The 23,401-nt window shown below is 42.8% G+C and overlaps 2 protein-coding genes across 4 annotated transcripts; both read left to right on the top strand.

Annotated features, from left to right (window-relative positions):
• Positions 1-1,083: 1,083 nt before the first annotated feature.
• On the top strand, positions 1,084-2,875 carry RB195_001632 (uncharacterized protein; the record flags this gene model as incomplete). The annotated part of the gene is made up of 3 exons (XM_064198517.1): positions 1,084-1,128; positions 1,522-1,932; positions 2,471-2,875. 3 exons carry the CDS (start codon positions 1,084-1,086, stop codon positions 2,873-2,875), a joined length of 861 nt encoding a protein of 286 aa, XP_064054398.1.
• A 3,684-nt stretch (positions 2,876-6,559) lies between these two features.
• RB195_001631 (uncharacterized protein) lies at positions 6,560-18,578 on the top strand (the record flags this gene model as incomplete). Of its 3 annotated transcripts, XM_064198515.1 has the most annotated exons (14): positions 6,560-6,593; positions 6,691-6,812; positions 7,938-7,987; positions 8,264-8,331; positions 13,644-13,735; positions 13,952-14,040; positions 14,145-14,232; positions 14,433-14,536; positions 14,836-14,929; positions 15,001-15,090; positions 15,169-15,276; positions 15,374-15,456; positions 15,524-15,642; positions 18,514-18,578. In XM_064198515.1, 14 exons carry the CDS (start codon positions 6,560-6,562, stop codon positions 18,576-18,578), a joined length of 1,206 nt encoding a protein of 401 aa, XP_064054395.1. The 3 variants fall into 3 exon arrangements, with proteins under 3 accessions (XP_064054395.1, XP_064054396.1, XP_064054397.1); XM_064198516.1 differs by lacking the exon at positions 18,514-18,578 and having other exon boundaries at positions 14,148-14,232; positions 15,524-15,671; XM_064198514.1 differs by lacking the exon at positions 18,514-18,578 and having other exon boundaries at positions 15,524-15,671.
• Positions 18,579-23,401: the final 4,823 nt, after the last annotated feature.

Below are 23,401 nucleotides of genomic sequence, written 5' to 3'. Positions count from 1 at the left end.
CGTAAAGCGCGGTGCAGTTGTGCAGGCGGCTGCGCTCGACGCGGCGAGCGTTTACGGTCCAGGGGATAACCCTAAAAGCACCATCCATCGCTGTAACTCGCAATGGTCCCACGTCGATTGCGACCGCCATCTCCAGCACGCCGCCTCGAGCTCAACCGCTCACGCAACTGCACCGTGCTTCATGTCGCTTTGAGCCGAGTACATGACAAAACGATGCTAACACTCCCGAGACTTTATTTCCCAACTTTTTGGAACAAGATTTAATTTATTACTAAAATCAAAAAAATGTGCGCAATAGAAAAGAAAATGCATCCGATGACACCACCTCTGAGATCGCATGTTAGGAGTTGTAGATCAAAACATGAGTGAAGATGTGTGTGTGTAGATATTTCGGTATCTCGATGCATAAATCGTTGCGATACTTCGCTGATTTCTGTTTCTTTTTGTATTACTTTGTTTGTATCACTTACAGATTTCCGTCCATAGTGTAGATGTGTGTGTAGATATTCTAGTGGTCGTCTGTGCCAAAAGAGAGTAAACTAGTATTCAATAGTAACCCCTAAGTAAACCGATATGAATATCAAAATGTGAATTTGCTCGCAGTTTCTATACCGTCGTTATCTTTCATTACGATATCTAAGGGCAGCTGCAAACTCGTCCTTTTGTGACTGCTGCCTACTCAACTGCCCTTCGTTCTGTATTTACCCATTAGAATTGCGCGTGTTTTATTGGCGCTGAGATGCGATGGAACAGTGCCTGCGCTTCTCCCAGCATGCCACACATTAATACCGATCGCTATACAATTTTTAGTGGTTTTAAAAGCTGCCCAGAGAGTTAGCGAAGCAGATGTTAATTCTTCGTTTCTGTACTCTATTGTTGGCTCGTCCTTCTATAACCTTACTGTAGGTGTTGGAGGATGGAGCGAGAGGCTACAAATGTAGCGCCATCTGAATGCACCCTGTCGCGACAGAATCGAACTGCGCTACCAATGTATTTCGCGTCGTAATTACGTGTAGTTCACTGCTGCAAATCCTACCTCACGCCTCAAAGCCGCGCAGCGGTGGTCCTGGCCGTCGGGCAGCTATGGTGGCGAGACTTCGTCTCGGCAGGTTCAACCAAGCCACAAAGGTGTCCGGCTAGTAGCTCGGTCCTTGGGCCAAGGCTACAGGCATCTAAGTGAAGGGGTAGTACGACGATTCCGGTGCCAGGCTGCTAGCTTGCTAGTGCGACAAGCCGACCGAGGACAACAACCCCGTCGCGTTATACTACTAATGTCTACTATGTGTTCTTCAAAAGCTAGGGCGTACTCTAGAAGCGACGCGCATTGTCCTCGCCCGGGGAATGTGGCAAATATGCGAGGGCTACCGGCTAGAGGACGGAGCCGGCCAAAGAAGTTAGTCCATCGCAAGCAACATCCAGTGCGCTTGGCAACAATTAACGTTGGGACGCTTACTGACTGGAAGAAGTCGTGAACTGGCAGACAGTCTCAGAAAACGCCGTGTTGACATATGTTGTGTACAGGAGACTCACTGGAAAGGCTCCAAGTCAAGGGAATTAGGCGATGGCTACAAGCTCATCTACCATGGCACATCAAATCGCAATGGCGTTGGTATCATATTGAACGAGTCGTTTAGAAATAGCGTCACAGCGGTAGATCGACTATCCGATCGCTTGATGGCTGTAAAAGTAGATACAGGAGAAGTGGAACTGCGAGTCGTATCTGCTTATGCGCCACAGATAGGCTGTAGTGAAGAAGAGAAGGCTCGCTTTTGGGAAGATCTTGAGCAGCACGTCCAATCCCTGGAAGGCGAAGAAGTACTTCTAATCAGAGGAGACCAACGGACATGTCGGTTCTCGGAAAGACGGGTTCGAGAGTTGTCATGGTGGATACGGTTTTGGAGCTCGCAACGACGATGGGTTGCAAATCCTGGAGTATGCTGTTGCAAGTGACTTGATCATTGCTAACACGCAGTATCGGAAAAGAAAATCGTATTTGATCACGTAAACCAGCGGCGGTCGTGAAACACAAATAGATTTCTGGATGTTACGCCGACGAGATCGCCGACTTCTGCAGGATTCAAAAGTCATCCCTACAGATCATGTCGCTGCCCAACACCATCTGCTCGTTATGGACTTGAAAATCTCCCGTTCAAGGAAGAGACATCCAAGAACTGAAACACAGCGCATCAAATGATGGAATCTGAATGATCGAAAGGAGATATTTTCTGCGCTCGTGGCTCCACCTGCACTTCCCCACCCTACTCGTAGTGTGTAGGAAATGTGGTCGTCTACTTCCAGCGTTATACGCTTGACCGCGGAGAACACTCTGAGAAAGACGACTCTAGGTAAGCCCAAAGTACAAAAGGCTACGTGGTTTTGGAACGAGGAAGTTCAGGCGGCAATTCGTGAGAAGAAGTCCAAGTATAAGCTCTGGTGGAGGACACGTAAGCCTGAAGATCGTGTTGCTTAGCTAGCGGCGAAGAGGGAGGATAAGAAGGCAGTCTCCAAGGCGAAGTCGGACTGCCACAAGGCTGTGTACGACATGCTTGATACCAGAGAAGGGGAGCGGGCAGTGTATCGTTTAGTCAGAGTGCGACATCGCTCAACGTTGGATATGGAACACACCAAGATCGTTAAGGGAGCTGATGGAGCCGTTCTGCGCCGCCCTGGTCAGATCCTGGAGAGATGGCGAGAGTACTACAACCACTTGTGTAACGAAGAGTTCTGTCATCCTCCGATCTCAACTGTTCCCAGCTTCGAGGGTCCTGTTCTACCAATTACTGCCGTCGAAGTCAGTGCTGCCCTCGCAAAAATGAAGTGGAACAAGGTCGAACCGGTCCTGATGACATACCTGCTGACGTCTGGAAGCTGCTAGGAGATCGAGGGTCCGTGTGGCTCGCAACTCTATTTAACAAGATGTACTGACTTTCACTAAGAGCGCGAAAAAAGTAATGGAGCACAACAGGGACAGAGACGTCCATAGAGCAGAGGAACCGTTTTCGTCGCTAAACCACTTCATTTGAATGGCTGCTGACGTGCTGACTCTTCGTTACTTCACCCTGATTACTATCTGGCTCGCTGATCGTGGATTGCGGCAGATGGAGCGATTTCTCTCCAACTGCGGAAGTCCCGGAAGGAACAGAAGAAATAACGGAAGAAATAGCGAATATAAACCGCCTTCATAAAGGTTGACCCAGTGGGCCACCAACTTGCGAATACAAATCGAAAATGTGCGAATAAGGTTGTTGTTTGCTTGGCGGTCGTGGATTGCCATGGAAGCCATTTTCGGTCCTTTTCTCTTTGGACGTAACAATGACATGACTTAGCTATTCATTTCTGGTAAACTTGTTTGGGTTAAAATGTGGTTGTGGGGAAGCACTTAGTAGTGCCCTTAGCCTTTATTTCTGGAAGTAAATAACTAATTCAGTAATAAGACTTAAACATCAGTGTTGAAAATCTATGACATGTAAGGTGAAGTTAACAAGAGAAAAATGTACGAGAGATCGTTCAGAAATAAAGGGCGCTACTGAGTGTGCCCCAACTACATTTTCCCCTTTTGTTTGGAAGATTTCGTAAAGTTAAGGCAGTAGTAGTTCCAGCTTTGTCTTCCTTTTTTCTTAGTAGCTTTATCCTACATGTCGTGTATGTTCCAAGACTGATGCATAACGTTTAGGGCCCCAAGTGACTTAGATATTCACTTGTGCTCCACGACCTTTTTGCGCTCTGAGTGCAGGTTAGTACACGCTACGACACTACTAGCACAGTTCGATTCTGTCGCGTCAGAGTGTCCTTCCCGCCCAACCACAATTTCCCCCCGGCTGTCCTAGCAAGAACTAGTACCTACTTTACTCGTTGAGGTATTGAGATCAGCTGGTTGCCGCCCTCATGGTCGCGAATAACACTGCATTTTTTCCTTCTCGGTTCCGCATCTACCAAAATGATTAGAGCTCATCTAAGTCAATTTCAACGACCGTGCTAGCGGTCGCGTGTGTTTGCGGCTCTTTGGCGGGGTTGGGAGCTTTCTTTTAACTGAGGTTATAGTCGGGTCAAAACGCCATGAATCACGAGTGTAGTTGCGGTTTTGCTTACGCGCTCGAAACGGCACGGTGGAGGCAGCAGTTGGGACCCAGGTGGGACCCGAGCAAACTGCAGCGATGGGTGGTGCCAGCAAAGGTTTTACCACGCTCCCAGCCGCCACGCTCCAGCAATGCGCCTCGAGAGAAGCCGCATACGGCGTGCGTGCTGTACGTGCTTCATGACCCTATTATATGTGTGCGAATTCTTTGTGATTTAAAGGCATCAACCCAGGAATCTGGGGTGGACTGCAGGTGGAGTATACAGTCCGTAATCTACTCTCCCGTATACTCTATATAGTATATAGAGTATACGGGATAGTAGATTATGGAGAGGGAGTGATTCCTTTTCTTTCTAATTAGCGTAAAAAAAGGCCTGGAAGATGCGGCGCGTACACGGGGCTGGCGCGCTCCAATCGAACTTTTTGTAGAAAATGACGCGCCGGAGCCTCCGAAGCTGTTTCTTCCGGACCGTTTTTTTACGGAAATTAGGAAGAAATGGACGGAATCACCCCTCTCTCCATAATCTACGATCCCGTATATGAATACTCCACCTGAAATCCGAACCACCTCAGATTCGTGGGGTGATGCCTTTAATGCAAGTATTTGAAACTTGAATAGTGAGTAGATAGTCATGACATGACTACTTCTGCTGTTTACTGTTACCTATCACAGCTTCTTTAAGGTGTTGTTTCAAAAGGTAAAGTCGGATCAAACCGACACGAAGTAAGGTGCAGCTGCGTAAGCGGCTACGCTCGAAACGGCGATGTGGAGCTATTGGTTGGAATCGAGGTAGGACGAGCGACAAGTTGTACTAGCCAGGGTCCTCCTTCGGTCATAACCGCTCCACCGCTCCGCTTCGAGCGCAGCCGCTTACGCAACTTCATGTCGTTTCACTCTACTGTACTTCTTCTACTGCGAGCATAGACGTCTACTTGATGCTTACCTACTTTCATCTAGTGTCTTGCATACAACATCGCAGATTACTTTCGAAAGTATCTGCGAGGGTGGTACTGTTGGTTATAACATGTAATAACATGTGTTAGCGTGGAGTTGACTTTTTCAGGAACTTCAGGGACTCTTGACTCCGCATCTTTCAGCCTGGACAGTCCCCTAATCCACTGGTAAGTAATGTCATCTACTAAGGTTGCCCTTCTTGGCTACTTCTAAAAATTGTCTGTTCGTGGTCATCCATCCAATCAATGCAATCTTATAAATAATTTACTTTCCTTCTTCTTACTATATCTTACTCTTACGATTCTTTATTGTCAACCTTTTCGAAAATATGTAACATGAACTGTGCACTTGTCTGAAAGACGCATGATAAGTGTGTCATAATAATATGCATGTCCATAATATGTCCCTATGTACAAACATGTTTCTTGTGGCATATAGTGATTCGAGGATGGACCATTCAAAACCAGTTGAGTGGAAAGGACGTTAACGTTAGGGCGTTAACAGAGATATGAAGTGAAGCTTACTAAGACGCAATCAGATTGTATCTGAAAAACCTTACGAGAACTGATAAATAAATGATCTATATTGCAATTTCAACGTCAAACACAAGCGAAGTCGTACGATTGTGCAAACTTATTTTAAAGAAAAAATTAAAAGTGAAAATTTAAATCTATGAATATTCAAGGAGAAGAAGGCTCAAAGAGGTTCTCGAGTTCTTTATTTATTAGAGCTGACCAAAAATGTTCCTGGAAACCTCTTGGCAATGTGTTCGCGAAGGCAGTTCAGTTGGTTCCATGCAATGGTATCCTTTTCTTCACTTTTTCCGTGAGCACACGTATGAACTAAGTTGTCTTGCTGAGTGGTGTGTTCCTAGACTAGCTTTGGAAAAAATCTTTTGCATTGTACTACTAGCTTTTTAAATGTAGAGATCTGATCTGTTATCAAGCTCAAAACAAGTAAAAAACTAGTAGTCCTGGTAAGTTGCAGTGGACAAGAAGCATCCATGTTCTTGCCGAACTCAACACAACGCTAGCACATGTAGAACAATATGTCACATGTTATCTAACAATGCCAAGGCTTTTATCGACCGTGCAGGAAATACAGTAGGAAGGGTAGCAGAGATAAAGTGGTGTAAATGCAAAAAGAACAGGCATGTACTTCAGCGATAGAAAATTCACATGTAGTGGAAGTAAGATTCTATTTATTGCTTTGCTAGAACTTGGAAATCTCATTTCCTCAGGGTAAATAGCAGCGAGCAGATCCTGCGACGCGATCGCCCGCGTAGCCGTCCGAGTTGAAAGAGTACAAAGAATAATGTAGGAAGTATATGCCTATGAGTTTTTCTTTGAGGTAGAAAGGTACGGCAATCAATTTAGTTATCTTCGCTGTCTTGCACTCTTGGAACATCTGCCGTTAGGTCGTTCTCCATCCGGAGTGTTTCCAATCCATTTCGCTACAGTTTTTTCTTTTTGCCACCGAACGTCGTCTTTTTCTTTGCAGATTCCTGCGGCTACAGAACAAATTCACCCATGATCAAGCTCGAAGGGATCCCCTTGTCACGGTGTGAGTGCTTTATATTCATGATTTATTCAATAAGAGGATTTTCAAATTTACATGTGGTATTAGTACTTGCTTTTGTGTTCAAAGTAAACTTTCTCAGCACCTGAGTTCTGTCTTGCTGCTGCTTTTGCGGTTGCTCTTCGATCTCGAAATGAAAGGCTTCCCGCTTTGCTCTCCTCAATTTCGTTTACGGAAGTACTACCAACGACGTCACAAATTCGCGTTAGTGTGTTCTGTTTTTTGTTCAGGTAACAAACCAGTTTCTGTTTCTCATCATTGCTGGAACTTCCTGAGGTACACAAAACACTTCTTGTAACTCTATGGCATATATATATATATATATATATATATATATATACACATATGTATATATATATATATCCTCTATAATTTCGTGAAGTCAGCGATGTATCCACGTTACTAAGTACATCATTCGTACGACTCAACTTTATTGATAATTTAGCATTTTCAGTATCGAATCCAAACGGCTCTCATCACGTTGTTGCAATCTTTCATGAGCGATATAAGGTTCGGGGAGTAGATTACGAGTGTGAAAGTGTTCAAGTCACTTCCAAGTAATGGTTCTAAGGACGGCGCCAAAAACTTCTACGATGCCTTAAATGCAGCATACCACGAATCTGAGGTGGTGAAGGAATCCACGGGAGAATCTAGAATTCGGGTTGTAGATTGCGGGATAAGGGTGGTTCCGCTCATCTCTTCCTGATCATCGTAAGAAACAGCGTGGTAATCACTTTGTTTGGTACAAGGTAAGTTAGGACGCTCATCTATGCACACGTTCGCTCCCCTTAGCAGTTTATTTATTGGTTTGATTAGGCTGGTTAGAAGACATCACTGATCTTCACTTGGATGTGGGCGCGTGCACAAGGGTTTCGCGCTGCAACTGGAATCGTCTTAAAAAGTCGTCTTCCACGCCGTTTCACATTATCAGTTCCCTTAAACTTGAAAATTCTTGGCTCCACCTTGCTGCCTTAGCTGTCTGTTTATTCAATGTGCTCTTGTCAAAGTTTGTCGTAGGTCCTCGTTCTACATTTGGTATACAGGTGTTGGCATTGTCCCAAAAAGTTGAACATCTTGCGGACATATACGGGTTTGGATGCGAGTTTCTATCAAAAATACTCTGTTATTCTGTTTGGAGGCGACGGTGATTGTGGTCGAGGTGGGACCTTCGCTATCTTCAAGTGGGATGAGTGAGGGTTCGCTATATTGAGCGAGAAATACATATAAATTCTTGTTGAGAAACATGTAATATAGAACTTATAAGTGTTTATAAGCAAACAAAGACAACTCCGTTTTTCCTTATCACATTAGTACATATTACTTTTGCAGCCATCTGGACGGTCATCTCGGGGTTCTGATTTGTCGTCAGACGTGTTCTCGTGAGTTCATTCTTATTAGTAAATGAACTTATTGGTAATAAATGAACCTATTGATTGCAGTGGACGTTTCGAGCAAACGTTTTTGTTAGACGTTTTTCTATATTAGATATTCTGAAATAAGATGCCTTTTCTCTAGACAAAAACTAAGGGCTTTTTCAGCACTTTTTGTGAGCGAAAAGGGAGTATAAGGGTGAGGGGAACTCCATTTTGTTATATTTTTCATAAGATCAAAAATATGGAAAAGTCGTGCAAATTTGACGACGGTTTAATTTGCAGCACGAACTGGTCAACTCTTTACCGTTCTGAAGAAGTAGGAGCCGTGAGCAATGATGGTGAAGCGCAAGGTATTTTCGTTTAATGGAATGTCGCTTTCTGTTGGAACTCTCGTCACTAAAGATGTTTATGGATGATAGAACTGGGATGAATCTGTGATAGTTGTAGTTATTTAGTCTAGCGTTTTCTTTTTTTCTGTTTTTGCTAAAATATAATATGCTTATTTTTATTCATGCAACCGTGAGCATCAAGTGAGACCCTCTAGGAAATTTACTGTGCGAATAGGTTGAGAAATGTAATATGAGCGCATCATGACTTCTCCTACAGCATTATATGAAGATTTGGTGGGGTAAAAAGCAGTTGGGGGAGGGCCACTCTGACGCGAAATCGTGTAGAGAGCATTAAAACCGTTCTAACTCAGAAATGGATTTCCCATTTGAGAAGCATTTGAGAAGGCGATAATTCATCAATGGACAGGTCATCAATGGAAGCGAATTTCGACGTCGTTCGGTTCTCTAAGAAGTAACCATCAGGCTTAGAGGATCCACGATGTGTATAGTAGGGTCAAAACAACATGAAGGACGGTGCAATTGCGTACGCTGCTTCTCTCAAGGCTGTGCGGTGGAGTATAGCGGTTAGGAGATTAGGAAAGGATCCTCGCTGGCACCACCCATCGCTGCAGTTTGCGATGGCCCCACTTCGGTTTCCAACTGCTACTTCCATCGCGCTGTTTCAAGTGCGTACGCAAATCCACCGTGCTTCATGTCGTTTTGGCCCGATTATAGGTTAAAGCTACTAAGAGAAAGGAAGACGGAGATGGGACTACTACTGCTTTAACTTTACAAAACCTTCCAAACAAACTTATCAAGTATGTTTAACTAAATCATATCGTGTACCATTTCCAAAGAGAAAAAGGGACCGAAAATGCCATCTACGATATCCAAGTATGGATGGAATAACTTCTTTTCAGAAATTTTCAATTTGTATTCGCAAGTTGGTGGCCCTAAGGAGGACCATTAGGTTATCCTTTATGAAGGCTGTTCGCGTTTTCCTGTTTCGAGACTTTACGAGGATTTCCAATGGGCCGCGTATACAAGTCTGATCGATACCTGCTCGGGGTGGCCCTATTTTTACTAAACCCAATCGCAGATTCGACTATACGCATTGGGAACGTACAAGCTATATAACCTGCACTGTTATATGGCGCAAGTTTATTCATACGTTGCAAAAAGGTGCTGTCGCCCAACACATAGCCAAAGCCCATAATCTGAAAGGTGGGCTGCCTGAAAAGAGCATGGAATTTCTGGCAACAACCATTCGTTTCATCGCACTGAACTGCCGAACAATGTCGAGTGAACTCCAACAAACCGCCCTTAAAGGCATCACACCACGAATCTGGCGTGGTGTGGATTTCCGTTGGAGTATACCTGTATCGGGTCGTAGATTATGAATGCAGGAGTGGCTCCGCCCATTTCTCCTTGTATCACGACAGCGCAGAATGCGGTTCCCTACGATGTCCTCTATTGCAACGCGCCACCCTTGCCCCCGCCTGCTATTCCTCCAGTGAAATGAATTGCGTGGGGTGAATGGATTTTCAAAGAATTGCATTGCAATCAGGGTGGGGTGATGCCTTCAAATTTATACCATATCTCTATGTGCCGTTTGCTGCGCTGCAGAAGACACGCATTGGGGATCAGCCCGTCATCAGTATCGGAGACTACGCTATCTACGGCGGCGATGCACATGAAAAGAAGATAGGTGGCTGCGAGCTGACAGCTGTGAGAAACGACTGAAACAGCCAGGTAGAGGAATTTGGCTAGATGTGCCTTGTACGACTGCGATATCACAGAGGACATACACTCTGGATCGTAAGTGCCCACGTACCTAAGCAAACCGTTGAAGAGAACAATAAGGACCCTTTACATGATGAGATCAACGCGTTGATGTTTGGGATACACAGCCAGCAGGCAGTTATTGTCGGAATCGACGCGAACGCGAAGGTTTTGGAAGTTGAAGAACAGTCCGATATGCTAGGGAAATGGCATTATCCAGTGAAGCATACTTCGGATACGGTTTCCGTCTTGTTGACTGGTCTGAACGGACGGGCTTCGTCATCGCTTCCTACGGCTAGAAAGAAATCATCAATGCCATCAGTTTACGTATCAAAGGTTAACCCTTCCGACACCTGAAGAGCAGCGCAAGCGGAAAGTGAGAACTCTCAAACTTCAGCTCGACTACATTCTGACAGGAAACATTCCTCGGTCGGATATACGAGAATCTAGAGCTGTCTGAGACGTCGCGTTCGACTCTGACCACATTCCAGTTTCTGTCTGCTTCAAGATACGGCTCCGGCTCACAAGAGGAACCGAGGAGTTCCTCTTCAACCGAAAATCTACATGGCAGGTCTCAAAGACGGAGAATGCTGGACGAAAACGTGTGTCTATTCATGTTGGAGTACGGACTAGGAAGAGATTTAGCGATGCGGTTTCCTTCACAAAGTTCATACAGGACGCTTCAAGGGAAGTGATCCCGGTTATAGGGCCGAGAGTGAAGTTCGATTTTGTATCTGCAAAGACGAGATCCACATATAATTCTGTATGTGCCGACCGCAACACTAGCGATTTCAGCCAGGAATAGCGTCTGAGAAGGAAGTTGCGTCTCCAGCTGCAAAAAGACCGACATCGTTAACCAGTGGGCGTCAAGAGCGAAGGAGTTTGAAAAGGCGTGGAGGACAAGAACTCTCAGAAAGCCAATGCTTTGCTGGAACAGTATAGCGGCAAAATGGAAAGATATTCTCCAGTTCGCAATTCTGGTAATGAAGTGGCTGTCGGTGAAGCAACCCTACCAATTTAGATGAATCATTTCAAAACGCTGCTGAAAAGGCAAGCGCCGTCAGCCTGAGCTCGAGCTCGTTCATAGCGGTTAACGAGGGACCACCGACCGAGGTTTTGGACTGCATCCAGAAGATGAAAAGCGGAAAATTTGGCGGGGACGGAATAAGTGCAGAAATGCTGAAATATCTTCTTCCGTCTGGGATTCGTGAGATGACAAAGATCATCCATTCAATATGGATAGACGAAAGGGTACCTGATTCTTGGAGACACGCTATCATAATTCCCCTTCACAAGAAGTTATTCATCAGGGATACCAGAAACTACCGAAATGAGGAATCTCATTGTTGCGTGTTATGTATAAGGTCTTGGAGCGAATCAGCGAATAGTGGATCGGCTTATCAAACATCGCGAAGAAACAACGTGGCACGAGCATGCTGGCTTTCATCTTGGCCGATCTACCATCACGTGTTCATCGTTAGGAAAGTTATCGAAATACGGCAGCGGTATTCAAAACCAATGTAATTAGACCTTTCGGATTTCGAAGCCGCCTTCAACTCTCTTAATCAAGAGCGTCTTCTCAACGCGCTTCCCGCAGAAGGAGTGCCAGAAAGTTTGTTTGCCTACTTGAAGTAATTGCTGCAGTTCGAACACTAGCCGGATATACATTGTTTGAAGTGGTAACTGGAGTAAGACAAGGGACAGTGCCAGGACCCTTCCTGTTCAATTTCGCCATCGATAACACTATGCAATGAACAGTAGATCAGTGTTCTGCCGATATCATCCCAGCCCCATCAGGACGCCCCTTGACCGATCTCGAGAACGCTGACAATACCTCGAACGAGAATCGGGGTGGACCGATCGACCAAACCTATGAGTTCTGTTACTTGGGCTGTATCCTGGAGAACAATGGCAACCACGAGAAAGATATTCATCAAAGATGCGCTAAGGCCATTTAACTCCTTAACGAAATCCCTTCGGTCGACCACCATCACCTACGAAGTCAAGCTTCGAGTCCAGCTATCCGCTATTCGCTCCATCATAATGTATCCGATCGGAGACTTGGGCAGCATTTGCAATGATAGCGAAAATCGATTGCATGGAAAGGAAACTACTTAGACGCCTGCATCGCTACTTTTGGCCTGGGGTATGCCACGATATCTTTTTGCGGAAGTCGATGTGGTGCCCGACTGGTAGGAAGTGTCAGCATTTTGCACCGCCATCGGAAGTGGTTGCAGAGAATCGTCTTCGCTTCTTTGGTTGTATATTAAGGGGACCAGGAGACCGCCTTGTTCTACGCGATTTGACCTCCCGGATTCAAATTTGAAGATACCTCCTGGACGGAATCGGAAGTTCTGGACTGAGGTGGCTAAAGAGGATCTAAGAGCGCTCGGCGTGGAAGAACAGTTCAGGCGAGACGTAACTTTCCGCAGGATATAGAATAACGGCGAATGGATTGATTCTGTGCAAGCTCTTGCTGAAGATGGGGTAGGTTGGGCAGACCTATGCTCAAGGACGACATACCTCGGCGAAGATGCGGAGATTCGTGTCAAGCGATAACATCCGCCCGCCAATGGGCAAGTATAATTCATTGATATAAGTCAAGTTATTGTACATATGAAACGGTTTAGCGGAGAGAATGTTTCCTGTGCTCCATGGACTTTTTGCGTCTGTTTTGCTCCATGGCATTTTCCCCGCTCTGAGTGCAGGCTTTGCAGTAGTAGTACCGTTCGAGTACTACTACTGAAACACCGCGCGTCAGAGTGCGCCGTCAGAGTTAGGGCTTAGTCTGTCACGTGTGTATGTATGTATGTGCGTATGTGTATGTGTGTATGTATGTGTGTGTGAAACGAAATTCCAAAACGGGGGTACGATGGGTTGCACGGCATCGGATTGGTGCCAGATAGATATAAAATGGGGTGGGACGGGTCCCACGGGGTTTTGGTGTGACAGGTCCAACGGCGTCGAATTGGTGCTATTTAGCAGCCGTGGCAACTGTCCATGTTGCGTCTCACCTTTATTACTACTCCGCGTGTCTATCTCCTTGTACTTGACCTGCCTCAGGTTGGTAACATGCTGTATTCAGAAAGTGGAAGCACGAGTGCAATGGGCTGCTCAACTAGTAGTGAGCAGTTTACATGGTGTGTTGTGGAACGTTATCTTTATCAGTAGGATGACATTGTTCATTTCATTTTATGTTAAAGCATCATTCTATGATAAATGTTTGGGAAAAACAGGAAGATATCCCATACTATGTTATGCATGAAATGTTTTCGAATTGTGTCTATATTATATTGGAATTGGAGGAGTGTTTAAAGCTGACGATTGAACCGATTGTTCTCTAAAGGTAGAGGTTCAGAAAATGAAATATTTTGCCTTTATTTATAACAAGAAAGAGGAATAAAGCGTCGTTAGAAGAACAGAAATTTTAGCAAATGCCACTACTATTGATTTTCATTGATCAGAACCACAGAAAGTCCGAAGTCCGGCTTTAGCCGGACGTTCAGACTGGTACTAGAAATATTCTGTAATTAATTGCGATATCATTTCAGCACTCGCTGAAACCAGGAATGTTTCTAGTCAGTGTTATCCACTCTTGACTTCTGCAGTTGTCAACCATTACACTGGGGTTGAAAAAACAGAGGTGGTTTTCATTTTTTCGCATTTACTTCTGATTTAAGTATGTTGTGGATTTGGAGTGGCAATGATTTTACCACTAGATTTTTTAAACGTCCTTTTGCTTGTGCTTGGGGAAAATCCAGTATGAGGTGATGAATCTTTGATTTTTGATGATGTTGAAGTAGTCTTGCTATTGTGTGTCTCTAGCAGCTAAAAATTGAGATTTGATCATTTGTTGTAGAATGAAATCTCCGATTTGGCTGGCGACTTGAATATAATAAATGAAGAAGCAGATAGACAGTCAGGTCTCACTTGTTCTGCACCAAAAAGGTAACGATTTCTCAAAGTAAGTGTATAAACTATTTTTTCCATTTTGAGCTATCTAAAAAGTATGTGTTATAGTATGTGTAGTACATTTTACACTGTTTATGCAGCAGGCCATCGTCACCGGTACGATCGCGGAACCGATATGGTCAGGGTGCTCGACTTAAAGTGAGCCGCTCACATTCCAACTCTGCAGCGGTGCGAATCACTTAGTTTTCCGAACTTTTTTCTGTTCCTCTGGTTGTTTGATTGGATGCCGAGAATGGGGCTTAAATTTCCCGGTTTTTTATATTCAGGATTTTAAGAAAATACAACTAGTGATCTGTTATGAAACGATAATGTGTGCTTTGTAATCGCTTCGGATGATAAATTGTATTGACATCGATTATTTGTTTCAGAACGTGCCTTCTGTTCTTTCGACCATGTCTTTCCGTTCTCAAGCGTCGATGAAAAGCAAGGAATTTTGGGAGCAAATGTGTGCCTTGCAATTGCACTCGATACGGTACTTTCCTGTCCATTCCCTCCATAACTAACAAATCAGCATGCTATTTAGCCTTATTTCGAGAATCAGTAGCGCCCTTATTTTTCGAAAGTAAATTACTGAATCAATCGGGGCCCTAAGGCGTAAGCATTAGTCTTAGAGGATCTGTGACAAGTAAGCTAAAGTTGCTGAGAGAAAAAAAAAGATAGAACGTACAGAAATCCCTCCCCTACCATCTTCAACTACATTTTCTCTTCTTTCTACTTTCTCGGATATGTTTCTACGTTTTCACGTGTTCTCAGCCGTTCTTGCCCTTTCAGAACAGTGCTTGATTCAACATTTTCCCGATCCGCAATAGCTGCACATGCTTTGGAGAGCTGGAAAATTCTTACCAAGACGTACTCTTCCTTGAGGGTTAGCGTTGCATTAACATGAAACTATTCATTTTTTGGCAGCCGATATTAATTCGCCAATTTTAATTTTAGAGCCGTCCTGTTGAATTACAAGCTAGTATTCAGCTCTACGCAGTTAGTGCAACGAAACTACTGGAATTCTTGATAGTACGTGGCTACGGTGTCAGTTTCTTAAATGCACATGTCAATATGTACATAATTTCCAAACTTTCACATACTTGTGCCTGCTGTGCGTTTTAGGAGGTGTCCACCCTAATGAATGAGTTCATAACCGGAGTTTTCAGCAGCTACCTGAGAAAACCTAAGAACCTGTGCGAATTAAGTCAGGGATGGGTTCAGAGCAGGGAGGTTAGTTGTTTATCATTACTTGTGTTATTTTACAGTTCCTCCAGTTTTTATACATTTGTCCTGAATTAATTAAGAAATATTTCTTGGAACCTATTAGGTTCTCCGTACAGTTTGCCAAACGCCCACAAACATTGACGTTCTTCTTGCGTTGATGGCAACTGTCGCTGAAGTGAAACTAAGGTGAGACTAAGTTGCAGTTGGGTAGCTTCACAGAATTTTCTCCAGACTTTCGGAGATGTTTTTCCAGGTTCCTTAACAAGATGACATGTAATGTCATAGATCGGGATACTGATTTTGTCGCTTATGCTGTTGAACAGATGAGTGATCTTGAAAATTGCATCAGTCACCGTGTACAGCAATGTCGGCGTAAGAAAACATTTGGACTTGTGTTCTAGATCATAGATAAGGGATAAATTGCTGTAAATAGTTCTATGTTCGAGAAATATCTTTCAAATTCAATATTTTTGTAATAATATACGTGGGTTACTTTTATCATCTTGGTGTTGATTATTGTGTTTATTGCTAATTTTAGCTTTTCTTCTTTGTTATTTATCATTGTTGCTTTTTAGTTATGTTTCTTCGAGTGGTTTTTTCATTGTTTCGTATCAAAATTTGTTCAAAAAAAAATGAAGCCCAAACGAAGCAGATAGGGAATTTCTACAGGATTCTCTTGTCTTTTTTTCCTTGTGATTTTCTATGTTGTTAATTTCGTCTTCTCATGTTAAAGGCAGCATACCATGAACTCGATGTGGTGAGGGAATCCGCTAGAAAAGTTAAAGATGAGGTTGTATAACAAGGCATCAATGGCAAGGGTTCCGAGAAGTTCGAGAACTAATATCTAACATTAACAATTACCTGGTGTCGGTTTATGCAACAGTTGGCAATAAATTTCATATGTATCCCCTTTTCGAGTTCTGGATCTTTCGGCGTATTTGTTTCCATTTCATTCTTTTTGCTGGTAGTTTCTAGTAGACATTTTGATTTTTCTGTCACTTGTTGTTAATGGCTTTCGCGCTTAGTGTGCATGAGTAGACTGTTTAACCAAACAAAGACGTTAAGACAAAAACAATCAAACCTTAAAACTGCAATCGTAGTTGCAGTGTATTGTTTTATTAACAAATAAACAACATAATATTGTTATAGACCTTTGTATTTTATGCACTTTTTCGTTTTGCCAGTTCTTCAAAGGGCGAAGAAAAATGTAAAAGGCAGTTTTATGCAAAGGTGAATAGTCTGCCTTCTGTCTAATTTAAACGGTGAAATTTCAGTCAAAGTTTCAGTCTATAAATTCTTATTTCTTTTTGTATTCATTTTGCTCTAGGATGTTTTGCAAAATTTCGAGGAAGTATGTGATTTATCCTGGAATGGTATTTCCACAAAATCTTTGCTTCACAGTGTTCGTCCGATGGGTGAATCCGTCTACCGCACCGTTTTGTTAAGAAAACGGTTCATTTATGTTTGCTTTCACCTATATTCACAGAGGTTAATCGCCTTTAAGCGCTCTTATACTTTTATGTACACCTATAAAAATATGTACATATTATATCCGTCGTTGGAACTGCATAAACGATGGATATTATTGGATCTAGGATCTGCAGTATCTGAAATAGCGCAAAATTGTCGTTATTAATATCATTATGCTTTGTAATCATACTATATAATATTCTAGCTTATTCTGTCGCGTGTGTGAGTCACAAAATTCCGTTAAGCAGTGAGATGAGTCCAAAGGCGGGCTGGTGCGCCAACGCCAGAAAGCGTTAAAATGGAGTGGGACGGGCTCTATGGCGTCGTATTGGTGCTCCGACGCCAGACAACTATTAAATAAGGTGGAGCAAGACCCATTGCGTTGAAATGGTGCGCCGCCATGCGGTTGTAACGTGCTGACTCAAGTTAATTTGTCAAGTGAATGAGACGTGAACCGTTTCATAGGCGTGAAAACTACATGTATTTCGTTTCACCCCACCATACTCCACCTCACTGTCTATTCCTTTTCAAGCGTTTCCTTCATCAGATTGGTCAGACTCTTCTTTTAAAGGCATCACCCCACGAACCTGAGGTGGTACGGATTTCACGTGGAGTATTCTTATACGGGATAGTAGATTATGGAGATAGGGGCGATTCCCTCCATTTCTTCCTAATTGCAGTAAAAAAAACGGTCCAGAAAACGCGGCGCCGGCGCAAGGATGGCTCGCTCCAATCGAACTCGTTGTAGAAAAGAGCGCGCCGGATCGTTCGAAGCCGTATCGTCCGGGCAGTTTTTTTACGGCAGTTAGGAAGAAATGGAAGGAATCACCCGCCTCTTCATAATCTACTATCCCGTATACGAATACTCCACCTGAAATCCGTACCACCTCAGATTCATGGGGTGATGCCTTTAAAAATAAGAAATACGAATGCAAACGGGCGCTTATATAACAGCTAATAGTTTACCTAATATGAGGTAGAACCTTATCCGTATTAGCATCAACTGGTGATGTTCACGTTATTTCATACAAATCTGAACGTCCGGCCATAGCATATATCCATAGGACTCCAGACTTTCTGTGATGTTCCTTTCGCTCGCCTTCACTTTTCAATGAAAGTTAATACTAGTGGCATTTTCTGTAAAATTAGAATTGTGTTTTCCTAACAATGGTTTCATCTTCTTCTTTAGGCGAAAGACTTCATAGTTTTCTTTCTAAACACCGTCAGTTCTACATTTGGAGAACATTCAAACTTCAGTTTCAAACAGTTCTCCGAGACCAAAATAATATAAATACTATTTGAAAGCATTACTCGTAGTATGGGTTTATCTACTGTTTTCTCCCATTAGTTATCACTGATTGATGTTTTAACATTAAATGACGTGAACGACATCTCGTGCTAATAAGAATAACGTTTCACGTCAGATCATGTAAATTGTTGGCTACTATTTAAGCAGCCGTTTGCATTCGTGTTTGCACTTTCTGAAGAAGAGATTTTAGCAACTTTAGGCAAGCGTGCAACGAAATGGATACGCGGAGGAGTTGTAGAGGTGAAAAGCAACACGGGCAGTGGCCACAGCTATGAAACAGTTGCAACGTCTCATTCACTTTTTGCGACTTGCATTCGAAGTTATTGCGCACCAATTCTATGCCGTGGGACCTTTTTCTTCCTCCCTTTTTGGAATTGCGTCACAATTAACACACACCTTACAGAATAAGCCCGTTTTTATATAGCATGATCATGATGGTGTATGCGTATGTCATGAAATTCCAGAAAGCAGTGAGGTCCCACGGAGCCGAATGGGTGCGCCTGCCCCAGAAATCGATAAAAGGAGGTGAGATGGGTCCCGTGGCATCGGATTGGTGCGCTGACGCTAGAAATTGGAATCAGCGGGACGTTTGTGCACCAGCACTCCTTCATAATTCCAAGCGGTTTTTTTTAAAACAAATGAGACGTTGTGAATGGTTGTATGGCCGTGACAAACTGCATTCAACCTAACCTTCGCTACCGCATGTCTGCTCTCTTCTTGTTTCCTTCACCATGTGTCCCGGATTCTTTCTTCAAAGACTGAATACAAGAATGCAGACTGCTGTTTAAGTAGTTGTAGTTAACGGTTCATCTGACGTATCACCTCACCTACCTATCTACTTTTATCAGAATAATGATGGTGTTTATGTCATTTCACGTCTGCATGCTATGTTAGTTGCTGAGCAGGAAGATAAAAACTTTGTCCAATACTTCCAAATATACTTTTCAAATTGATGTAGTATCGACGGTATACGGATACAAAATCAGCTTTGAATATCCTCTAAATGTAGAATAAATAAATATACTTATGCCAAAATGGCTGCAAGAAAACATCCATGAATCTGTATATTTCTTTAATAAAAGAAGAACGAAATAAGCTTCTTCTTTAGAGAAAACACTTTTAATTTTCTTGCAGCAATTTACGAGAAGTGCTCTTGTTTCAAATTTGTGTCAAAAACTGAAGCGACCACCAGGAAAAGCCTGCAGTCCGTCATCAGTCGGACGTTGAGACTGGTCCAAATATAATCAGTTACTATTTCAGTAAATTGTCATGTTAATTCTCCCACTTTTCGTTCCTGAAGGCCAATATGCTTTTTTTTAATCTTTTTTTTTATGAGCGCTCTTTCTTTGTTCATTGCTTTTCGACTTCCTTCGGCCCCTACCTGTCTGATTTTTTTCCTACGATTGCCGCCGTCAACAAAAGCGCACGATATAATAAGTGGCGCGAAATTGAGCGGAAACACATCATTGGCGCCTAATTGCCGGCACGGCTGTGATCGACGCCGCATCCACGTCCTCGTTGATTGTGTAGAAGACGACCTCGACTGTTGAGTAGTAACACTTGAGATCTTTGCACTATTCAAGCGTAAGATTTGAAGAAGGTCACTGGTTTGAGCTTTGCAGATAATCAACAGATTTTTTGACGGTGAAATTGTGCAGTTGTATCTTAATTTACTTGTATTCAATCCGACCACTATCTAATAAGATTTCCCCAGTTGGATAAACGCGTTCCAGCGGAAAGATGTGCATTGGTTGCATATTTTGCAATCCTATGAAAGGTTCGACAAATATGCACCAATCGGCAGAAATACATTTGCACTCCTATTAACACTGGCACTGCTTCAGCAATAAGAAGGTCACGCAGAGAAGTGCTGTTGCATTGATTCTGCGTCAGTAAACAAGTCAAATAATACTGGATAATAAATAAACAAATAATACGGTTGGAAGATGTTTTTTTTCTCCATCCTTTTTTGTTTATAAAGACATACTGGATATACTACACTATACTAAATACATATACTGGGTTCAGGCTCTGGAGATTAAAAGAGAGAGACGGAGTAATTCCACTATCCTTTTTCGCTTAAGATCTAGAAATCTTTGGGAACTAGCTGGGTTCATTGTAGTGAAAGAGCAACTTAATTTTTACACAGTAATTTTTCTGAACTTCTTCTTTCTTCCTACTTCCGAAGATCTTAGAAGCAAATTTTGTAGGATCGTTGATTCCACTCATGGTAGTCTTGTGGAGTCAAAGTATAGGATAATTATGATGAGTTTCAATGTACACCCATATGCATTAGGTTCCTCTCCTTTATCAGCTCTCTACCTTCCAAAGAACAAAAAACAGGCTGGTGGGCTACACCAGTCCTTCACTTAATCTTATTTATTACCACGTTCATGTTGTGTAACACTGATAACTCACAGTGATGTTCTTGTTCCGGTTCGTGTGCGTAGAGATTAGTACTTAAATTAGTCAAGAGTAACTAAATTTTTGGGCGTAATTCATCTAACCAGTGATAAACTCAATGCTAAATACTTTCACAGCGTGTGGTTAGTGGCCTCTACTTGCCTGTCCCCTCTCCAAAGGATATCGCGATGATTGTTGCCATTCGACGGATGTCGCGATCATTAGAGCGGCTTTGTCTGTGTTCAACAATGTGCGCGAATGTGTTGCAATGGTTCAAAGCGAATCTTGCCGCTAAATCGTGCCTCTCACGCCATCGCGTTATCTGAGCTCGTCGTAAATTATGGCAGTTTGCTTTGCTTGCTCGATTCTTCATTCACTAGGTGCGTACAGAAGTTTCTTAGCGAAGTACATTAGAATCGGGGAGAATCCCCTTGTTGTCATAAATGAGTAACAGATAACAAAGTAAGGAACCATTTGGTGCACCTCTTTTTAACACTTCGTATGTTTTAAGAAATTTGCATGTGGGGTCTGTAATGATGTCTTTTGATGCAGAATAATCCAAAAATTCTTGGATCTTGATAGAAGCGTGCAAGCGATAGGCAGGTTGCTCTGAAAACCTGCTAAGTCTGAGTTAGAAACTTCTTTAATTACTTGCTAAAATGACTTCAAAGCGAATTCTTAATTGATATCCCTAATCCAGCATCTTCACCGAGGAGGTTCGTCACCGATAGATCTATTTAGAATATTACGTGGTGTCCATGTTGAGAGCAAGAATGTCTCGGAAAATCTTGTTTGCAGCGTTAGTTCCAATGAACTTGTTTACCTAAGGGATGTTGTTTTTGCCACAGAAACTTGTGCGCACACTAATGGCACCGGTATCGAGCAGAACAGACAGGAACATGTGCCGTTGTTAAACGATTACGGTGGGATGAAATTATCGGAGCCGTTGTTAGAAAACGAATGTGGAAGAACCCATCTTCTTACATTTTTGTAAATAGGAACATTATTTATCTGCATGCTGAACTTTAAAGGCATCACCCCATGAATCTGAGGTGGTACGGATTCCAGGTGAAGTATTCGTGTACAAGATCGTAGATTAAGGAGAGAGGGGTGATTCCGTCCTTTTCTTCCCAATTGCTGTAAAAAAACTGCCCGGAAGATACGGCTTCGAGCTATTTTCTACAACGAGTCTGATGGGGCATGCCAGCCGTGTGCACGCGCCGCATCTTCCGGGCCGTTTTTTAAGGGAATTAGGAAGAAATGGACGGAATCACCCCCTCCCCTTAATCTAATCCCGTATACGAAGACTCCACCTGAAATCCGTATCACCTCACATTCGTGGGGTGATGCTTTTAAACCAACTCCTAAAGATTGAACACATTCACAGAATTGCAAATCAGGAATGCGACATTAAGAAAATGAATCATTTTTCTAAACCTTGAATTCTGGAACTCATCTCTTTATCCTGCGGCTGGGTAACATTTCTCGTAAGCACCACTACGACGGGATAACTATCCGCAGAAAATGGTTGGTTTGCCATCAAAGAGCTGTAGACTATTCTGCCTGCTGCAACACTTCTCTATTAATTGAATGACCAGAACAGTTAGATGATGTGACTGTGGAGTTTTCACAGTAGAGTAAATTTTTCAATCCACCCTTTTCTTGTGAGAAAACGTTGTAAAGCAAAGCACCAGCAGAGCTTATTCTTAAATTTAGACTTAGTGCTTTTCTTCAAAGAATGTAGGTATAGAGACGCTGTCGTCATTGTTTTGCTTTTTTCTTCAGCTCCTAATTTTTTCTTTTCCAACATTTGAAGATGAAAAAAAAATAGACGGGTTAGAAAATAGAATAAGCTCTGCTGGTCACGCGGCGGCCGGCGCCGAAAATGATTGATGTGCTGGATGCTGACTCTTAAATCCCCAAGAGCATCGTGCTTTGTTCCTGGTGATCAGTCAGCTACATGTTACAATATGAGTGCGAACAAATTGCTAGTTGCTTTGCTGTTAGCCGACTTTTATCGTTTTTTATTTCATGCAGTGACCTTCATGACTCTATCGTTGCGCTGTGAGCGTACCATGGCTTTTGTTTAGGCTCTCGATTTCATAAGTAACGCTAAGTGCACATTTCTGTACAAGAAGAAGAAGTTACATTCAAGACTGAACCCAAAAAAAAAATAAATGAAAAATAGTCCAAGTTAGCTGAGGCTTAACTAAGATTAATTTTAAAAAAAAGTTGAAGAGAGAAGAGATATCACGGCAAAGAGCATACATCACTGTGAAAACCAATCAAATTTAAGATAGTAATGCAGTTCTAAAAACGAGAAATCTAGCCTTGTGGCTGGGACCTCTTTTTACTTATAATTGTTCCGTTGTGCTGGTCTCATATTCATAGTGCTATCGGCCTATTCTGCTGTCAAAAGCGAGTAATATTGTAAAACCTGCGGATTCATGAATGCGCTCATGTGCTCGACAAAAAGCCCGTAGAAAGCGATAATGTACGGAAAATGGTTATTTTCTGTCCATGCAACAAGTAGAATCCCATGAATTTTATGCAGAAAATAAATGTTGTAAATGATCGCTAAGATGGGCAGAAAGAATGGGCAGGCGAACGAAAACAGTGGAGTGGGGAAGGCAGGCAAAAAGGAGAAAGAGGCAGAGCATAAAATGGGGAAAAAAGTCCGAGAGATACAGACAACTGAAAGCAAAAAAGAAGGATTGGAAATCAGTAATGGAAGCAGGGAATGAATAAGTGAGATTGAAATGTGGAGAAGAAGGAACGAGAAAGAAAAGGTCGTGATATTTCTCCAAATGCGAATAATATAATTTCCGTAACAGGGACATATGAGGGGAATACGGTATATGAGGATGGTTTTATATTCGAGATTCCGTTAGACATACACTTGGCCTTGTATTTTCAGTCCGATAAATCAGAATACTAATCTGTGCCCGA

Source organism: Necator americanus, chromosome IV (genome assembly GCF_031761385.1).
Source record: "Necator americanus strain Aroian chromosome IV, whole genome shotgun sequence".
Lineage (NCBI taxonomy): Eukaryota > Metazoa > Nematoda > Chromadorea > Rhabditida > Ancylostomatidae > Necator > Necator americanus.
Note: the sequence above shows the minus strand (reverse complement) of the source record. Positions and strands in the feature narration are given on the sequence as shown.